The sequence below is a fragment of the Ranitomeya variabilis genome, chromosome 2, assembly GCF_051348905.1.
Source record: "Ranitomeya variabilis isolate aRanVar5 chromosome 2, aRanVar5.hap1, whole genome shotgun sequence".
Lineage (NCBI taxonomy): Eukaryota > Metazoa > Chordata > Amphibia > Anura > Dendrobatidae > Ranitomeya > Ranitomeya variabilis.
The window spans coordinates 568,128,133-568,144,030 of NC_135233.1; the positions used below are offsets into that span (position 1 = coordinate 568,128,133).

Sequence of the window (15,898 nt, forward strand, 5' to 3'; positions counted from 1 at the left end):
ACAGTGGAGGACAATTTGAATTAGGGACTGCAGACAGACTTAGTAGGCTGTCCCCTGTGGACCATGCATCCACCACATTAACCCATTGCGCCGTAATGGACACGTAATCTTCCGTGGCCATGCCTACAGGTCCATGCGTCTGTTGTCAGGTGCACCTTTGTACTCACAGATTGCCAGAGTGCATGGACAATGCGGTCTTTTACATGCTGGTGGAGGGTTGGGATGGCTTTTCTCGCAAAAGAAGTGTCGACTGGTTAGCTTGTAGCATGGTACAGCGTAGTCCATCATGGCCTTATTAATAGTAAATAAAATATATAACTAGGCTCTATGAACTTTTAAATAGGTTCCAGGGGTACACGGGCAGCATTGGTGTGGTCAGTTGAGGAGTATTGCAAGTAGGGGCCGCAGACAGGCTATCAAAGGCCTTAAATAACAAACAATAGGCAGGCATGGCAGTTTTAAATCGGTTACATGGATACACAGGCAGGCAGCATTGTGGTCAGTGGAGGAGTATTGCAAGTAGGGGCCGCAGACAGGCTAACAAAGGCCTAAAATAACAAACAATAGTCAGACATGGCAGTTTTAAATCGGTTACATGGATACACAGGCAGGCAGCATTGTGGTCAGTGGAGGAGTATTGCAAGTAGGGGCCACAGACAGGCTATCAAAGGCCTTAAATAACAAACAATAGGCAGGCATGGCAGTTTTAAATCGGTTACATGGATACACAGGCAGGCAGCATTGTGGTCAGTGGAGGAGTATTGCAAGTAGGGGCCGCAGACAGGCTATCAAAGGCCTTAAATAACAAACAATAGGCAGGCATGGCAGTTTTAAATCGGTTACATGGATACACAGGCAGGCACTCCGGGCAGCATTGTGGTCAGTGGAGGAGTATTGCAAGTAGGGGCCGCAGACAGGCTAACAAAGGCCTAAAATAACAAACAATAGTCAGGCATGGCAGTTTTAAATCGGTTACATGGATACACAGGCAGGCAGCATTGTGGTCAGTGGAGGAGTATTGCAAGTAGGGGCCGCAGACAGGCTAACAAAGGCCTAAAATAACAAACAATAGGCAGGCATGGCAGTTTTAAATCGGTTACATGGATACACAGGCAGGCAGCATTGTGGTCAGTGGAGGAGTATTGCAAGTAGGGGCCGCAGACAGGCTATCAAAGGCCTTAAATAACAAACAATAGGCAGGCATGGCAGTTTTAAATCGGTTACATGGATACACAGGCAGGCAGCATTGTGGTCAGTGGAGGAGTATTGCAAGTAGGGGCCGCAGACAGGCTATCAAAGGCCTAAAATAACAAACAATAGGCAGGCATGGCAGTTTTAAATCGGTTACATGGATACACAGGCAGGCAGCATTGTGGTCAGTGGAGGAGTATTGCAAGAAGTGTCTGACACAGTTAGTACTCCCAAAAAATAAATAGATGTTAATGTCTCGCAAAACAACTATAAATAAAAAAAAGGGTGGCATGCTTAGGTACAGGGGTGGGCTCATCTGCAGGGATTATGACAAAGTAATTTGGCAGTAAATTAGTATTTACTGGTGTCAATATAGGACACTGACCCAGACTACTTTAACTAGCATCATAGATGTCAACAAATTGGTATTGTTTGTCAGTGCCAGGCATTGAATGATGTCAGCGCATAGACTAAACATTGGTGGAGCTGTGCGAGATAATTTTGCACGTGGTAGAGCACAGGTTGAGCTGGGGGGGAACTCTATTGTGGCCGGCGGTACAGCCCCAGGGCCCCTTATGTTACAACGGTGTGTCTGACGTTGGGTGTGCACCACCACCACCAGAGACACTATATTGTACTATGAGGGACCCAGTGGCAGTGCCGTCGACCAAAAGCGAGCACACCCACCTCTTCTGACAAACAGCACTGTAACTAACGGGTGCTTGCGCCAAGTGTCGAGAGTGAGACAACGGCCCCTTGGGGGGAGTTTTCCCATTGGGGGATGTGTAAACATGTCGTATGCTGGTCAAACAGCTGCTGCAAATTAAGAGATTTGAACACTCAGTAAGACCAGTCCACAAGCAAGACCTTTTTATAGGAAAGCTAGGTGTCAGCCGGGAAAGGTGGGGCAAAATAATTTGAAATCCAGGAGTGGTTCATTTTAATGAAGGTGAGATCATCCACATTTTGGGTAGCCAGACGAGTCCTTTTTTCGGTTAATATTGAACCAGCAGCACTGAATACTCTTTCTGATAGCACACTAGCTGCTGGGCAAGCAAGCTCCTGCAATGCATATTCTGCCAATTCAGGCCAGGTGTCTAATTTGGAAGCCCAGTAATCAAATGGGAATGACGGTTGAGGGAGAACATCAATAAGGGCTGAAAAATAGTTAGTAACCATACTGGACAAATGTTGTCTCCTGTCACTTTGAATTGATGCTGCAGTAACTGTCCTGTCTGCGGTCATTGCGAAATCACTCCACAACCTGGTCAGAAAACCCCTCTGTCCAACGCCACTTCTGATCTGTGCACCTCTAACACCTCTCATCTGTGCACCCCTGCAGCTTGTGTGAGAACCATCACCGGCGCTGTGTGCTGGGAATGCCTGAATCAAACGGTCTACAAGAGTAGCTTGTTTGGTTGCTAATATTTGTTCGAGGTTCTCATGTGGCATAATATTTTGCAATTTGCCTTTATAGCGAGGGTCAAGGATGCAGGCCAACCAGTAATCGTCATCGCTCATCATTTTAATAATGCGTGGGTCCTTTTTGAGGATACGTAAGGCATAATCCGCCATGTGGGCCGAAGTTCCAGTTGGCAAATCTGCGGTTGTGCTGGTTTGAGGGGCAGTTACAGGCAAATCTATGTCACTTGTCTCCCTTACAAAAACAGAACCCGGCCTTGCAACGCCACTAATTTCTGTTGGCCCAGGAGAAGCTTCCTCATTAAAAAAGTACTCATTCCCATCATCCTCCTCGTCCTCCTCTTCGCCCGCTACCGTGTCCTCTACACGGCCCTGACCAGACAATGGCTGACTGTCATCAAGGCTTTCCTCTTCCTCGGCTGCAGACGCCTGCTCCTTTATGTGCATCAAACTTTGCATCAGCAGACGCATTAGGGGGATGCTCATGCTTATTATTGCGTTGTCTGCGCTAACCAGCCTTGTGCATTCCTCAAAACACTGAAGGACTTGACACAGGTCTTGTAGCTTCGACCACTGCACACCTGACAACTCCATGTCTGCCATCCAACTGCCTGCCCGTGTATCCTCCCACAAATACATAACAGCACGCCTCTGTTCGCACACTCTCTGAAGCATGTGCAGTGTGGAGTTCCACCTTGTTGCAACGTCGATGATTAGGCGATGCTGAGGAAGGTTCAAAGAACGCTGATAGTTCTGCATACGGCTGGAGTGTACAGGCGAACGGCGGATATGCGAGGAAAGTCTGCGCACTTTGAGGAGCAGGTCGGGTAACCCCGGATAACTTTTCAGGAAGCACTGCACCACCAGGTTTAAGGTGTGAGCCAGGCAAGGAATGTGTTTCAGTTGGGAAAGGGCTATGGCAGCCATGAAATTCCTTCCGTTATCACTCACTACCTTGTCTGCCTCAAGAAGTACAGTGCCCAGCCATGACTGAGTTTCTTTCTGCAAGAATTCGGACAGAATTTCCGCGGTGTGTCTGTTGTCGCCCAAACATTTCATTGCCAATACAGCCTGCTGACGCTTGCCACTAGCTGTCCCATAATGGCACACCTGGTGTGCAACAGTGGCAGCTGCGGATGGAGTGGATGTGCGACTGCAGTCTGTGGATGAGCTCTCGCTTCTGCAGGAGAAGGAGGAGGAAGAGGAGGAGGGGGGGCGAACGCCTACAGCCAACTCTTTCCTTGACCGTGGGCTAGGCAGAACTGTCCCAATATTGCTGTCCCCTGTGGACCCTGCATCTACCACATTCACCCAGTGTGCCGTGATGGACACGTAACGTCCCTGGCCATGCCTACTGGGCCATGCATCTGTTGTCAGGTGCACCTTTGTAGTCACAGACTGCCTGAGTGCATGGACGATGCGGTCTTTAACATGCTGTTGGAGGGCTGGGATGGCTTTTCTAGAAAATAAGTGCCGACTGGGTAGCTCGTAGCGTGGTACAGCGTAGTCCATCAGCGCTTTGAAAGCTTCGCTTTCAACTGACCGGTAGGGCATCATCTCTAATGAGATAAGTCTAGCAATGTGGGCGTTCAAACCCTGTGTACGCGGATGCGAGGATGAGTACTTCCTTTTCCTAACAAGAGTCTCATGTAGGGTGAGCTGGACTGGAGAGCTGGAGATCGTGGAACTAGCGGTGGTGCCGGTGGACATGGGTGAGTGAGAGAGGGTTGGAGATGGTATTCTTGCCGGTGCCCTACATGCAGTGTTTCCTACTACTAACCTGGTGATTCCCTGACTGCTTTGGCCTGGCGACGAAAGCTGCACAGATACTGCAGGTGGCGCGGGAAATGGTGGGCTTACAGGGAGGGAAGGGATGTAGCGTTGCTGACTAGCTTCATTGGCCGAGGGTGCTGCAACCTTTAGGGACGTTTGGTAGTTAGTCCAGGCTTGCAAATGCATGGTGGATAAATGTCTATGCATGCAACTTGTATTTAGACTTTTAAGATTCTGACCTCTGCTTAAGGTAGTTGAACATTTTTGACAGATGACTTTGCGCTGATCATTTGGATGTTGTTTAAAAAAATGCCAGACTGCACTCTTTCTACTATCGGATACCTTTTCAGGCATTACAGACTGAGCTTCTTTAACCACGCTTTAGCCACGCTGTCCTCCAACTGGTTTTGTTTTTGCCACGCGTTTTTGGCCAGATACGGGCCCGGTAGATGGAACCTGTTTTGATGTTGATGCCTGCTGCGGCTCCTCCTCCTCCGCTTCAGAACTACTGCCGCCTGCACCCTGTTCCCCCAATGGCTGCCAATCGGGGTCCACAACTGGGTCATCTATGACCTCCTCTTCTATGTCATGTGCAATTTCGTCTGTGTCACCGTGTAAGCCGGTGGTATAGCGTTCGTGACGGGGCACCATAGTCTCCGCTGGGTTTGATTCTGCTCAGTACACTGCGAGGGCAATGTTCTGGTCTGAGTCAAAGGAACAGCATAGTAATCTGGCTGTGGCTGTGCATCTGTGCACTCCATGTCCGATTCAACTTCTAATGGGCATGGCCTGTTAACTGTTTCACTGTCTAACCCAGGAACGGTATGTGTAAAGAGCTCCATGGAGTAACCTGTTGTGTCGACTGACGCATCCTTAACTGTTGTTTTTAGTGAAGGACACAAGGAAGCGACTTGTTCCTGACCGGGAGCATCCACTGACGATGCACTGCTCTGACATTTGGCACTTTCAGAGGAGGAGGCGAAAGAGTTAGAGGCAGAGTCAGCAATGAAAGCCAATACTTGTTCCTCCTGCTCCGGCTTCAAAAGTGGTTTTCCTACTCCCAGAAAAGAGAGCGTTCGAGGCCTTGTGTAGCCAGACAACGAACCTGGCTCAACAACTCGAGACTTAGGTGCTGTACTGCTTTTACCACTACCACCTGATGCTCCACCACCATTACCATCATTACCAGCTGACAATGACCGCCCACGGCCACGACCTCTTCCACTAGACTTCCTCATTGTTTGCAAAACGTAACCAAAGTAACGCTATTTGTTACTGTAAAACAACTTATCAGGTGAACTCAAACTTCTGTAGTATTTATATATACCTTTATAGGTGCCTGACACTGAAAGGAAAATCAGGCTCAATGTTACACACTAGGTTTTCTGTGCCCCAATAATTTGAGACAGATGGCACACACAGGACCAGCACTCAAGCAGAAATGCCAATCTTAATCTCCCACTATTTTTTTTTTTTTTTTCTGGGAGAATTTACCCTAAAAAAAAAAAAATGGCCAAGTATTACACAGTGTTTTCGGTGGCACACAATGAGAGACAGATGCCACACACAGCAATGGCACGGAGGCAGACTTGCCAATATTTATCTCCCACTAATTTTTTTTTTTGGAAAAGGGAGAATGTACCCAAAAAAAAATAAAAATGGCCAAGTATTACACAGTGTTTTCGGTGGCACACAATGAGAGACAGATACCACACACAGCAATGGCACGGAGGCAGACTTGCCAATATTTATCTCCCACTAATTTTTTTTTTGGAAAAGGGAGAATGTACCCCAAAAAAAAAATGGCCAAGTATTACACAGTGTTTTCGGTGCCACACAATGAGAGACAGATGCCACACACAGCAGTGGCACGGAGGCAGACTTGCCAATATTTATCTCCCACTAATTTTTTTTTTGGAAAAGGGAGAATGTACCCCCCCCCCCAAAAAAAAAAAATGGCCAAGTATTACACAGTGTTTTCGGTGCCACACAATGAGAGACAGATGCCACACACAGCAATGGCACAGAGGCAGACTTGCCAATATTTATCTCCCACTAATTTTTTTTTTGGAAAAGGGAGAATTTAGCAAAAAAAAAAAATAGCCAAGTATTACACAGTGTTTTCGGTGGCACACAATGAGAGACAGATACCACACACAGCAATGGCACGGAGGCAGACTTGCCGATATTTATCTCCCTGCAGTTATCTCAGAAAAGTATGGCAGGCAGCTATAAAAAGGACTGCTGCACACAAAAGTGTGGACAAACACACAAGATAGCTGTGCAGAAAGGAAGGAAAAACAGGATTTGTGCTTTGAAAAAAGCAGTTGGTTTGCACAGCGGCGTACACACAGGCACAGCAACGCAGCTATCAGGGTCAGGGAGCCTTCTAGTGCAGCCCAATGAGCTACAGCGCTGAGGAAAAAAAAAATGTAGCTTCCACTGTCCCTGCAATCAAAAGGTGGTGTTGGACAGTGGAAATCGCTACAGCACAAGCGGTTTGTAGCTTTATGTACCCTGCCTATCACTATCCCTGCTTCCGAATAAGCTGCAGCAACCTCTCCCTACGCTCAGATCAGCAGCAGTAAGATGGCGGTCGGCGGGAACGCCCCTTTATAGCCCCTGTGACGCCGCAGAAAGCAAGCCAATCACTGCCATGCCCTTCTCTAAGATGGTGGGGACTGAGATCTATGTCATCACGCTGCCCACACTCTGCGTCCACCTTCATTGGCTGAGAAATGGCGCTTTTAGCGTCATTGAAACGCGACTTTGGCGCGAAAGTCACGTACCGCATGGCAGACCCCACACAGGGATCGGCTTGGTTTCATGAGACGCCGCCTTTGCCAAAAGTCGGCGACTTATGAAAATGAACGATCCGTTTCGCTCAACCCTACTGCAGACCAATTTGAATCATTTATATGTTGTAAATTGTGTTTTGCTCTTTTATTTGATACCTTTAAATTGACTTTACTTTTATGCAAAAGAAATACAGGGGACAATTTGACCTTGCACAAAGTAGGGCAACCTCAGCAGTACTTGTATAGACATGCGATTCATTATCGGAGAGGTACTGCACTGTCAGGCTGGTGGACAAGCTGACCCAGGTGGCAGTCCTTAGATTCTTGTCTAACACAAGCAAAAATGCCCAGACAGAGTGCTGAATCCTCATATCATAGGGGAACTCTCCTTCTCTCCAAGTGTCAACACATGTTTTGAAAGCAAAGTCCCAGCTGTAAATAATTAAGTTTATAAAAATGACAGTAACTTTGTATATCTGTGATGAAACTGCAGCAATGGTATTAATATACCATAAAAGGTACATGTGCATTGTTTTATTTGCAAACAATGTAATTTACCCATCAAAGTAAAGATGGAAATAAATTGATAATATGGTAGGTATTAATATCACTCTCCTGCTGGAATTTATGATAATAAAACTTGGCAACAATGTAATATTCATACCTACAGTAAAATATATAGTAGGTCTCTCAAGGTACTATAATAAATGAGTATTCTAGGCAAAAAGAGCTAAAGTAGCTTGATACAGTAAGCTATAATCTAATGTTCCTTATTATGGTCTAGGGTTTATTGAGTCTGCAGAGCATTATACAGTGCCTTGCGAAAGTATTCGGCTCTCTGGAACTTTTCAACCTTTTCCCACATATCATGCTTCAAACATAAAGATACCAAATGTAAATTTTTGGTGAAGAATCAACAACAAGTGGAACACAATTGTGAAGTTGAACAAAATTTATTGGTTATTTTAAATTTTTGTGCAAATTCAGAAACTGAAAAGTGGGGCGTGCAATATTATTCGGCCCCTTTAATTTAATACTTTGTTGCATCACCTTTTGCGGCGATTAAAGCTGCAAGTCGCTTGGGGTATGTCTCTATCAGTTTTGTACATCGAGAGACTGAAATTCTTGCCCATTCTTCCTTGGCAAACAGCTCGAGCTCAGTGAGGTTTGATGGAGATCGTTTGTGAACAGCAGTTTTCAGCTCTTTCCACAGATTCTCGATTGGATTGAGGTCTGGACTTTGACATGGCCATTCTAACACCTGGATATGTTTATTTGTGAACCATTCCATTGTAGCTTTTGCTTTATGTTTGGGATCATTGTCTTGTTGGAAGACAAATTTCCGTTTCAGTCTAAGGTCTTTCGCAGACTCAAACAGGTTTTCTTCAAGAATGGTCCTGTATTTTATCTCCATCCATCTTTCCATCAATTTTAACCCTCTTCCCTGTCCCTGCTGAAGGAAAGCAGGCCTAAACCATGATGCTGCCACCACCATGTTTGACAGTGGGGATGGTGTGTTCAGGGTGATGAGCTGTGTTACCTTTACGACAAACATATCGTTTGGCATTGTTGCCAAAAAGTTCAATTTTGGTTTCATCTGACCAGAGCACCTTCTTCCACATGTTTGGTGTGTCTCCCAGGTGGCTTGTTGCAAACTTTAAATGACACTTTTTATGGATATCTGTGAGAAATGGCTTTCTTCTTGCCACTCTTCCATAAAGGCCAGATTTGTGCAGTGTACGACTGATTGTTGTCCTATGGTCAGACTGTCCCACCTCAGCTGTAGATCTCTGCAGTTCATTCAGAGTGATCATGGGCCTCTTGGCTGCATCTCTGATCAGTCTTCTCCTTGTTTGAGATGAAAGTTTAGAGGGACGGCCGGGTCTTGGTAGATTTGCAGTGGTATGATACTCCTTCCATTTCAATATGATCGCTTGCACAGTGCTCCTTGGGATGTTTAAAGGTTTGGAAATCATTTTGTATCCAAATCAGGCTTTAAACTTCTCCACAACAGTATCACGGACCTACCTGTTGTGTTCCTTGGTCTTCATGATGCTCTCTTCAAACAGAACCCTGAGACTATCACAGAGCAGGTGCATTTATATTTATATATTTATATTTATCATCATTAGGCATTTAGGACAACATTGGATCATTCAGAGATCCACAATGAACTGGTGGGGTGAGTTTGCTGCACTGAAAGTAAAGGGGCCAAATAATATTTTCAGTTTCAGTTTTTGAATTTCCACAAAAATTTAAAATAACCAATACATTTCATTCAACTTCACAATTGTGTTCCACTTTTTGTTGATTCTTCACCAAAATTTTACATTTGGTATCTTTATGTTTGAAGCATGATATGTGGGAAAAGGTTGAAAAGTTCCAGGGAGCCAAATACTTTCGCAAGGCACTGTAAGTGTAAGTTGAATGACAAAGCTCACCATGTGAGATGGATCCTCTAAGCCTTAAGTTTGAGTGGGTACATGGAGTCCAAGCACTGATGCAGCAGGCATCAAGGAAGGCATGTTGGCAGCTAGGACTTGCCACACTCTGTAATCTCAGTAGCAACAAGACGGATGAAGTGGACCCAGAAGGGATGGAAGCAAGTAAAGCACAGTATGCACAGAAGGTGGAATACAACTAACAGAGATCCAGAAGCTCAATCCCAAGACACAGGTGTATGAATCCTCAATGTGTGTCAATTGGCCTCATGTAGGTCTAGGGAGAAGATGTCATTGGTCCTCTCCGAGCAACTGGCAAAACCTGACGTAGCGCACAATAGATGGGAGCGGACACAGGAGAAGGGAGAGGAGCCTGGGATACCCAAGACAGGTGTATAACAGTGAAAACAAAGACTCACCTCACTGCTCACCTGTCCCACCACAGCTTCCATTGGCTTCTTATTTCCTTTTGCACAATGCGCACCATCTTCTGCCTCCATCTTCACTCTGCTCCCCGGCTTCTGGGACCGAGTAAGCCTCTGCAAGTGATATGAACACCTAATACAATAAATAAATACTTTCAGAGTAAGTTGTCTTGCGTGTGTGTGTACTTGAGGAGTAACACTGTATTTGGCCATTATATGTCTTGTATCCTGTATTTTCACCAGTTTTCCCCTCTGTAGGCTCCTGCTCTAATTTTCAGTTTGTTTTCAGGTAGTAGGTGGAGAAGAACTGCTTTGCGATTTCCCATACACAGCACACACCTACATGCTCTTCTTTTTCTGTAGCACAGACAGAAGCAGCAGCACCATAGAAAATATTATACAGCAGTACTGAGCTGTGTTGCTGTGAATCCAGCACTGAAGTGAAATACATTTTGCTGAAAGCTGCAACTCAATCTGCCTGTGTCTGTTTGGTCTTTTTCTGTGCTTTTCACTCCTCCCCTTCTTCTCTCTCCATAGAGTATAATAGGAAGTGTAACCTGACACCTCACTGTGCTGCAAGTTTGTGCTGCTGCCACTGAGAAGAATAGCAGCTGCTTTTGATGACAAATTAAGGAGTCAGGAAGGAGGGTGAGAAGTGACTCATAAATGGGGAAGAAAGCAGATTTCTCTAAAATATATTACAATGTTTCACATATTTAATTGTACTAAAACTTGTTGCATTAGATAAGACAACGTAGGAAACTAGGTGGTATCTCCAATGCAAGAGGGTCAACAATAACCGATAACAGTCAACAAAGGACATGTCCATCCTCGACAATCCAGAACAGTGGGGTTCTTGAGGCCTTAAGTTTTTATAGAAAGTCTTTGTAGAGTAGCTAAAATTTGGGTTATTTTATAATTTTGTCCAACGTGGAACATTATTAAAGTGTGTAAATCAGTTTTTTAGGGAATAAGTCTTCAGTTCTCTAAAAATTGCATGTAAGTAGTGATGGGGAAATGAAGCATGAAGTGTAATGTATATTTACCCTATTACATACACACAGATACAAGGGAGAGGCTTACCTACAGCAGCAGCATGCACAACTGGAACGACATGAGCGCTACTGAATGGAGCCTCGCCCACCCATATGATAAGCCCCGCCCACCAATGTCAAGCCACGCCCATATATCGCAGGAAGCCAGGAGATTCTCTGACAGAAATCATGTAACCACAAGAGTGGCTCAGATTACAGCAGGATTTGCATAAGCAATGTATTTAGTAAATTCTTTATTCGCGGAATTTAGTTCACATGAAAGGGACATTCAAAGAGGGGGCCAACCCCTTTAATCAAAAGGATTTCCATACAATTCTGCAGTAGCAAATACACCATTTACATATTGCCCCTCTACATTTTTTAGTTTTGATGTTTTTTCCCCTTTAAGAACGTGCTGCGGACATAATGTTATTTTGCCCAAATTTGTACTTGTCTGTTCCATGAACAGTACAATGAAGTGATGGATTGAAATCCTTGAAAACTGCGACTCTGCTTGTGTCTTTATTGTGAAAGCAACAAGTAAACCATGCATTACGCCTGTCCAAGGCCCTGCTATTGTTTAGTAACCTTAAACTGTCAGAGCCTTGCCATTACAAAAAAAAAAAACAGGACATATTTTATTTCAATCGTTGCAAAATTGAATGTGACATACAGATACATTTTACATGAAATTTCATTTCTCTAACAAATTAAAATAAATGTTTTGCGCTAAACCATCTAGTGAGAATTGATACAAATTCTAGACATAATCAGTGCAGGTTATTAGAATTAGTTTCATAGATATTTCTATTCTGTTCCATTAGTATGCAAATGGAAAATATAAAATTAACAGTGTACGTATATATATATATATATATATATATATATATATATATATATATATATACATACATACACACACACACACACACACATTATATATATATATATATATTGTAAGACTATCCCTACTGAGTGTGTTGGGGGACACTCGCTTGGCCGCGATATTCAGCACACGGGCACGGGTTTTTAAAACAAAACAGTCCATACGGTTTATTATGCCTCATAAACCATACCACGAGCAGGTCATCACTTCCAGTTTCAGGCCCTTATTCTGTGGCAACTAAGCACGCTGGTCCTCACAGACCAGTTGCCGTGGGTTACCACACAGTTCAGGTTACAAGCACCAACAGTTTATGGAGGTACCTTATGGGAGCTCCTGCTCCATCTGCTGACTCCTTGTCAGTCCTCTCTCATGGGGAAACTGCCTTACGGGGTTCACCAACTTGCCTGGCCGGCACACATCAGTCAGTCCAGAGCCACCGAAGGCCGGTAGCTTCCCCAACACCGATCATCCAGGTCCACAGTCTCTCAGGTGCTCCAAGAAGACTCCACTCACAGGAGCTTCTAACACAGACTGTCCAGGACCATGATCACACTGTGGTCTTCAGAACGTCCATCCCACCTGGGACCGTCCAACCACAGAGGCATGTGGCCTGTCTGGGTGCTATTCAGGACTTAGTCCAACACCACAGGCCACCAGGTCCAAACCATGTGCTTTCCAGGAAGCCTCCTCCTAGGTCTTCCAACACAGGCTTCCAGGACCTTGCACTTGGACCTAACAGATCCAAACACTGGAACCACGTGACCCACACCCTGGCCACATTATGTACCCGTAAGCACACCCACAGTAATGGATCACCTGGGCTGGTCACGTGATCCTGACATCACTGCAGGTCGATTCTTACGGCCTCAATACGACTCCGTGCACATACCGGGGAGACCATGCAGCGCCCCCTACCTATTACAGGGGTCACTGCATCACTATATATATATATATATATATATATATATATATATATATATATTACTATATTTACAGTATATATTTTGTATGTAGTGTGCATACATATATATATATACATATATATATATATATACACTCACTGGCCACTTTATTAGGTACACCATGCTAGTAACGGGTTGGACCCCCTTTTGCCTTCAGAACTGCCTCAATTCTTCGTGGCATAGATTCAACAAGGTGCTGGAAGCATTCCTCAGAGATTTTGGTCCATATTGACATGATGGCATCACACAGTTGCCGCAGATTTGTCGGCTGCACATCCCTGATGCGAATCTCCCGTTCCACCACATCCCAAAGATTTCATGTTGTTTACGCCAAATTCTGACCCTACCATCCGAATGTCGCAGCAGAAATCGAGACTCATCAGACCAAGCAACGTTTTTCCAATCTTCTACTGTCCAATTTCGATGAGCTTGTGCAAATTGTAGCCTCAGTTTCCTGTTCTTAGCTGAAAGGAGTGGTACCCGGTGTGGTCTTCTGCTGCTGTAGCCCATCTGCCTCAAAGTTCGACGCACTGTGCGTTCAGAGATGCTCTTAGGCCTACCTTGGTTGTAACGGGTGGCGATTTGAGTCACTGTTGCCTTTCTATCAGCTCGAACCAGTCTGCCCATTCTCCTCTGACCTCTGGCATCAACAAGGCATTTCCGCCCACAGAACTGCCGCTCACTGGATTTTTTTTCTTTTTCGGACCATTCTCTGTAAACCCTAGAGATGGTTGTGCGTGAAAATCCCAGTAGATCAGCAGTTTCTGAAATACTCAGACCAGCCCTTCTGGCACCAACAACCATGCCACGTTCAAAGGCACTCAAATCACCTTTCTTCCCCATACTGATGCTCGGTTTGAACTGCAGGAGATTGTCTTGACCATGTCTACATGCCTAAATGCACTGAGTTGCCGCCATGTGATTGGCTGATTAGAAATTAAGTGTTAACAAGAAGTTGGACAGGTGTACCTAATAAAGTGGCCAGTGAGTGTATATATATATATATATATATATATATATATATATATATACACATACACATCTATATATATAATTGTCTAAGGTCCATTTCCGTCTGTTTGTGTGTAACGTAAATACCGCGTCGATGATTCAGCAATATTGGGGCGGGATTTAAACACCGCTTTACTTTTTACTATTTATGCTGCCTATGCAACATCAATAGTAAAAAGATATAATGTAAAAAATAATAATAAAAAATTGTGATATTCTCACCTTCCGGCGTCCCCGGCGACTTTTCCCATTCCTCGTGATGCTCCGGTCCCAGTAATGCTTTGCGGTAATGACCCCAGATGACGTAGCGGTCTCGCAAGACCGCCACATCATCACGGGTTATTGCCGCAAAGCATCACTGGGAACGGACCTGGCGGGAGCATCGCTAAAGGCCTGGGCTGGATCTGGGGGCCACCAGAAGGTGAGTATATAACTATTTTTTAATTTTAATTTTTTTTACTAATTTTAATTCTTTTTTTAACAGGGATATGGTGCCCAAACTATATACTACATGGCTGTGTTATATACTACGTGGCTGTGTTATATACTACGTGGCTTGCTATATACTACGTGGGCTGTGCTCTATACTACGTAGGCTGTGCTATATACTACATGGTTGTGCTATATACTACGTGGCTGTGCTATATACTACGTGGGCTGTGTTATATGCTACGTGGGCTGTTATATACTATGTGACTGTGCTATATACTACGTGGCTGTGCTATATACTACGTGGCTGTGCTATATACTACGTGGCTGTGCTATATACTACGTGGGCTGTGTTATATGCTATGAGGGTGCAAAATAGTGACATCATTGCCCCGCTGCACTGAGACGTCAGATGCAGAGGGAAAATGATGGGGGAGGGAGCATACGGCTTCCCTCTTTGATCATGGGTTTCAACCGTATAGGCATCCAGGATGCTGATACAGTTGGAAGTGTGATGCCAGGTAGAATGGGGGGATGCTGGTGTTGCGGGTCAAATATAATCACCTTGTGGGCCAGAATTTGACATTTATTCTGTATCTAGATGCCCAAACAAAGTGACTTGCTGGAGCCCCCCTTACAGTGAGCATTTGGAGGAGATGCCAGAGTTGCACCACCTAGCTACACCCTTGGGGCATGCAAAAAATATTAGCCCATACTTTCATTTTATCGATATGTCTAGAGGTTCGTATGCTCAACAGTGGAATACCCCAAGAATTTGCCTATCAGACACTGTGTGTCCAAACAGTGTGTCCAGCAGATACTCGCACTGTGTGCAAACAACGACTTGTGTCATTTTGTCTTACACTTTTACAAGTCTTGTGAAAATCTCTGTATACACTTATGCACAGAGTAAACTACACTATCGTCTATATATATATATTGTGGGGATATAACTCAGCAGGGATCTTTGCTTTAGCCCAAGCAGGTGGCTATGGAGTCACAATGGACAATAGCAGGTTGGCGAGTTCCACACAGATATGAGCCAGGCGTATTTATTGTACACACTTGTCATACAATGTTACGCTTACAAAACATAAAATAAAATGTCTAAGGCCGTCTGGCCACTAACTAACAATAAGATTCTAACTACAAAATAAACCTACACAATAACAAAGAAGTTCATGCCGTCTTACTGTGTCAGCTCCCCCAGACCAGCAGATGATGAGAGTGAAGCAGTCAGGAGTCAAAACCTGGACTGCATGTGTGGAGGGGAAGCACCAGTCCTTTCCACGCTGATCACTAAAGAAACCAGGACCAGATTACATTGAAATAAACAGCTTCACAATCAATACCGGGAGACACATGAAATGAAACGGGGAGAAACATATCTGTTTTCTAGTACTTCTCCCCTTGGCACCTCACACACCCCCTTCCTCTGTTCGAGCCCGTAGGGTCGGACACAACGAGTCGCCAAGCAGTGCGTTCTAGACAACGCATCTGCATTCCCGTGCGCTGCGCCTGCCCTG

The 15,898-nt window shown here is 44.8% G+C and overlaps 1 protein-coding gene across 4 annotated transcripts in view; it reads right to left on the reverse strand.

Moving 5' to 3' along the window:
* The window catches only part of C2H16orf78 (chromosome 2 C16orf78 homolog), a 203,158-nt gene that overhangs the window by 63,661 nt on the left and 123,599 nt on the right, over positions 1–15,898 (reverse strand). For 2 of the 4 annotated variants that reach the window (XM_077292758.1, XM_077292755.1), the window contains exon 2: positions 10,045–10,183. In XM_077292758.1, the coding sequence (XP_077148873.1) occupies positions 10,045–10,125 (81 nt within the window). In that variant the 5' untranslated portion in view covers positions 10,126–10,183. The remainder of the gene's footprint in view (positions 1–10,044; positions 10,184–15,898) is intronic. The other 2 variants (XM_077292759.1, XM_077292756.1) reach the window with 2 other exon arrangements.